At 51.1% G+C, this 5,445-nt stretch overlaps 1 protein-coding gene across 1 annotated transcript in view; it reads right to left on the reverse strand.

The window, feature by feature from the left end:
* Bin2 (bridging integrator 2) overlaps positions 1 to 5,445 on the reverse strand; it is a 31,464-nt gene that overhangs the window by 3,576 nt on the left and 22,443 nt on the right. Inside the window, exons 9-10 of the mRNA XM_031356061.1 lie at positions 4,991 to 5,073; positions 2,250 to 3,039 (exon numbers count right to left, since the gene is read on the reverse strand). Of these exons, the coding sequence (XP_031211921.1) occupies positions 2,250 to 3,039; positions 4,991 to 5,073 (873 nt within the window). The remainder of the gene's footprint in view (positions 1 to 2,249; positions 3,040 to 4,990; positions 5,074 to 5,445) is intronic.

The raw sequence follows: 5,445 nt of genomic DNA on the forward strand, positions 1-5,445 counted from the left end.
CTGCTTTCCCTCCTGTCAGTCAGCCCTCTGTGCCCCTGCTTTCCCTCCTGTCAGTCAGCCCTCTGTGCGCCCTGCTTTCCCTCCTGTCAGCCCTCTGTGCGCTCTGCTTTCACAGACAGTGTTTCTTAGGCTTTTCCTCATCCTCATTGCCTGCCTTTGCTTTCTGAGGCAGGATCTTGTTATATAACCACCAGGCCTTGAACTCTGCATCATCCCACCTTCGTCTCTAGCTACTGTGTCTGGAATCCAGGCATGTGCCAGCACTCCCAGCTCCATTCCACTTTTCAACATTTCATACATTTGCTTATTTGCTTGTGTGCACACACGCATGTGTGTGTGTTAAGAGCACACTTGTGCCGTGTCAGGTGATGACTAAGGGGTCAGTTCTTCCCCGCAGTAAGTCTGAGGGATTGAACACAGTGTTTTGTGGCAAGCACTTTCCCTGCTGGCCCGTCTACTCTGCCCAGTTCTTTCTTTATTACAGTTTGCTTTCCATATGACTTGAACATGGGCCTGGAGAGATGGCTCAGTAGTTAAGAGCATTGGCTGATTGTCCAAAGGACCTAGGTTTGACTCCTAGCACCTACATGGTGGCTCACAACCATCTGTAACTCCAGTGCCAGGGGATCCAATGCCCTCTCTGGTACCAGGCCCACACGCAAGTGGTGCACAGGCACAAATGTAGGCAAAAACTTACATCCATAAAATAAAAATAAAAAATTAAAAATAAAATAGAAAAACCCACAACTTTAATACATTTTGGGATAGGGGCTGCAAAATAACTTAGTGAGGAGAGATACTAGCTGCCAAACTTGATGACTGGGGCTCAAACCCCAGCAGGCACAGCATAGTGGAAGAGACTGACTGATGCCTGTCCTCGGACCTCCACACCCAATGGAAGAGACTGACTGATGCCTGTCCTAGGACCTCCACACCCAAGCCACGATGCATGTGCGCCAACACACCCTCAAGTGCACAGAGAATAAAGTAGTATGTCTAAGAACCAACAGGCTAAGGCAGGAGAGCCGGGAGTGAAGGTACACTTGTGATCCCAGGACTCAGGAGGCAGAGGCAGGTGAGTTTCCTATGGGTTTCTATGGGTTGGAGGTTAGCCTGGTCTACACAGTGAGTTCTGGGCCAGCCAGAGCTTCACAGCAAGACCCTGTCTCAAAGAAAACAAAACAAATAAAAAATATTCTAAACATTCTGAGATTTAAAAAAACAAAAGTGCCCAAGGGTTTTGTTGTTTGCTGGCTCCTGGGTTTGGCATCCAGAGCCTTGTGCACTGAGACACTGCACACTCCCACCTAAGTTCCCAGCCCGGCAAGGGAAACGTGGAGACCCTAAAGTGCTGATCTGGGGGTGGGGTGGGGTGGGTATGGAGCATCTGACTACAGTGCAGATATCTGAAAGGACTAGAGTCCCAAACAGAGGACAGGCATGGGGGCACACACCTGTACAGCAGAACCTGGAAGGCAGGGGCAGGAGGGACATTGGGCCTTTGAAGCTTGCCTGGTCTACAGAGTGAGTTCCAGAGTTCTAGGCCAGCCAGGGCTATGAGGTGGGTGAGTGTCTTCAAAAACAAAATGTAGCTGGGCAGTGGTGGCACACACCTTTAATCCCAGCACTTGGGAGGCAGAGGCAGGTGGATTTCTGAGTTTGAGGCCAGCCTGGTCTACAGAGTGAGTTCCAGGACAGCCAGGGCTATACAGAGAAAACTTGTCTTGAAAAATAAAAACAAACAACAAACAAACAAACAACCCCCCCCAAATAACAACAACAAAACCAAAAAAAAAAAAAACAAAATGTAAACAAACAAAAGAGAACTCTCTCAAAAACACCTGCACTATTGTGTCTTTTTGATGTTGTTGTTTTTGTGGGTTTTTTTTGTTTTTTGTTTTTTGAGACAGGGTTTCTCTGTGTAGCCCTGGCTGTCCTAGAACTCACTCTGTAGACCAGGCTGGCCTCAAATGCACTGTGTTCTTAAGTGTCTGTTTGTCTGTTCTTTTCCCTTAAACCTTATGCTTAAGCCAATATTAAAATATTTCTGTAACAGCTGGGCTCCATGGCTCAAGCATTTAAGCCCAGCACTCTGGAGATGCAGGTGGTCTACACGGCAAGCTCCAGGACACCGGAACTACATGGAGAGACATCCTGTCTTCAAAAATATAAACAAACAAACAAACAACAAACAAACAGACAGGTAAACCAAACAAAGTAGAATTAGGCCCAACCAGGCCCCCACTTGCCTGGGTGGCGCTCTTGGTGGAGGAGGCGCGGGGCTCTTCTGGGCCCGAGCAGCCAGTGCCTTCCTTTGTACTGGTCTCTGGCGGTTCTGGATTGGAAGTGGTGTCTGAGGAGGTGCTGGGGCTACTGGGCTGCAAAGCCTCTGCAGAGCCCTGAGCGCTGCATGGCCTGCTGCCACTGCCGCTGCCGCTGCCTGAGGCTCTGGGTGGCGGAGGTCTACTGGGCGGAGCCGACGTCCTCTGGACGGATGCTGCTCTTTTGCTCTGCTCTGCTCCCTCACTCGAGGCACGGGCACGGAGGACCACATCCCCCTGGGAAGGATGCTCCTTCCCGGTCTGACCTCTGCCCAGAGACGGAGCTGGGGAGCTCTGGGCAGCTTCCTCCTGGGACTTGACCTCAGCTGCAGGAGAGGCTGGGGCTGGGGTGGGGCCATTGCAGGCTGGTGGAGGCTCTTCCCTGTCCTCTTCGTCGTTGTCGTCGTCATCGTCGTTGTCGTCTTCGTCGTCGTCGTCCTCCTCCTCCTCCTCCTCCTCCTCCTTCTCCTCCTCCTCGGAAGAGCTTGACTCTGACTGGTCTTCATCCACTTCCTCATCCTTTAAGGACTCTTCGCTCTCACAGCTGTCCTCTCCCCCTGCCTCAGAGGTCAGCTCCTCTCCCGTGGCTGAGACAGACTCACTCTTACTGGTGGCAGAGAGGGCATGGGGGCTGGTGGGCGAGGTCACAGGGCTGACAGGGCTGGAGGCTGCACAGGCTTGCACAGGGGCAGAGATGACTAAGGAGCGCCTGCTGCTGCTGTGGAAGGAAGGGCATTCAAATTCACAAGGGTCACACACCTGCTGCCACTTGAGTGACCACAGTAATCACCAGCCATTTGAGGAGAGGCACTTACAGTGGCGTTAGAGAGTGGTCACAACTGTCAGGTAAGCTCGCTAGAAATAAAAAGTACCACAACATTTCATTCACACTACTATCTCTGTTTTATACGAGTATGTGGAGAAAAAGAGGACTGAATCGAGGAGCCTCAGAAATGTAGACTCTGACCTGCTCCAACCCTGCTTGTTCCGAGTGTGAGGCCAGGGTCGGGGCCGGAGGAGTAGAGACACTTGCTTCCCACCCTGACGGGGGACACTTTGTTAAGCTAAGGCTCTTTCTAGTAGTAAGTTTAGAAGGCTTAAAGGAAGAGCTGGTTTTTGCAGCAACCTGGGAGACCAGTGGAGCTGACAATGAATCTGGGGAGACAGGATGGAGAGCTCTGACTCTCAGTGATGGAGAAAGGAGAGACAGAAGAGAACGTGTCTCCTGAAGTCTACAATCCTCCCTACGTGTGGTCACAAGGCCAGTCCCAGTGCCACCTGAAGTCTACAATCCTCCCTAAGTGTGGTCACAAGGCCAGTCCCAGTGCCACCTGAAGCCTTTTGCAAGCTGGCTGTTACTTATCTCTGCTGAATTCCCACTGGCTCCCTGGCCAGTCGGGCTCCCTGGCCAGTCGGGCTCCCTGGCCAGTCGGCCAGCACTGCCTGGGGAGGCAGGCTTTCTCCAAGTGGGAACAATTGCTTTGAAGGGCAGCTTGGCAACATCTAATGAGGCTGGCGAAGTCCACTGACTGGCCCTGTATCTTAGCAATCCATTCCACACAGATGCTAAAGAAGCCCTAAGTAATATTCATAGGGAGAAATGCATGTGTTTATCACCAAGAGCATTTGCAATAGCAAAAAGGCTGTAAAGTCATCTAATGGCTGTTAGCAGGACAGATGATAAATCATGAGCACACACAGTGGTACCAGACGCAGCCAGAAGAGCCACACCAGCGACACGAATAACTGGATAAATGTCTCAAAGGATTCGCCAAGAGCACAAAAGAGGCTTTGCTGCAGTCCAGGACCTGAGAGACCCAGTGAGGAGGACTAACAAGGCCTGGGAGTTCAAGACCACCCTAAGGCTCCCATCTCAAAAATCTGCAAAATAATATAGTCTGTGTAAGTCCATTTTACGTGGAGTTTTAAAACAAGGGGCTGGTAGGATCACTCTGAGGCTAAAGGCTCAGATGAGCTGAGTTTGATCCCAGGTCTCACAGGTTAGAGAGAACCAACTTCTAGAAGTTGTCCTTTGACCTCCACATGTACTTCTGTGGTTCTCTCTCTCCCCCTCACCTCATCCCCCCCAAAAAACAAATGCATTAAAAAATTTAGAAATATATAAAACAGTATCTTATGTGGATGAATATATGCATGAAATAAAAGACATGTATAGAAACAACAAGTTTTGGACTTAAGACAGTGGACAGCTTCAGCGGGGGTGGGGGCGGGGCACCGGGAGCTTCAGCTGTGTTTACAGTAGTTCTTCTCCTTTCATGATAGCTTCTCCTTCTTTCATGATAGCTTCTCCTTCTTTCATGATAGCTTCTCCTTCTTTCATGATAGCTCTCTCTGTAGCACAGGTTTGCCTGGAACTCTGTGTCACTGCAGCCTGGCTAGTCTCAGATTTATGTGACCATTTTGGCTCAGGGCCCCAAGTAAACGGCATGTACCACTGTGCCTGATTATGGTAGCTTACTGCCTAAGTCTGGCTGATGGGTGTAGATTACTTGTCTATATCCTTTCTCTCTAGTCATGCCTGAACTATTTGATGAGAGACCAAACAGCCTTGAGCAAGAGCACAAGGCAAGGGCTGGCGTGTGGGTAGGGATGGAGACACTGTGTGTGTCCACACCGGGCCCACGTGAGGTAGGGTCTCAGGCACTCACCTTGACAGGCCCTTTACCACAAAGACTTTGTTGGAATGCTGCTTCTCCAGTTTGCTCATCACTTCGTAGAGATTGTGGTTCAGCTAGAGCCAGGAAGGAAGAGGACAGACAGGTTGGCTAAAGGGAGCCTTGGCCATTCCCCTCCCAATCAGCTTTCCCAATCAAAACCTCCTCTGGCCCACCCTGCTCCCTTACTCCTTGGTCCATTGTTCCCTGCCTCCCCACTTCCCTCAAGGCAGCTCCCTCAGGGCAGGGTCTCTCAGGGCAGGGTCTCCCTCAGGGCAGGGTCTCTCTCAGGGCAGGGTCTCCCTCAGGGCAGGGTCTCTCTCAGGGTAGGATCTCTCAGGGCAAGGTCTCTCTCAGGGTAGGATCTCTCAGAGCAGGGTCTCTCTCAGGGCAGGGTCTCCCTTAGGGCAGGGTCCCTCTCTCAGGGCAGGGTCTCTCTCAAGGCAGCT

Source organism: Mastomys coucha, unplaced genomic scaffold (genome assembly GCF_008632895.1).
Source record: "Mastomys coucha isolate ucsf_1 unplaced genomic scaffold, UCSF_Mcou_1 pScaffold11, whole genome shotgun sequence".
Lineage (NCBI taxonomy): Eukaryota > Metazoa > Chordata > Mammalia > Rodentia > Muridae > Mastomys > Mastomys coucha.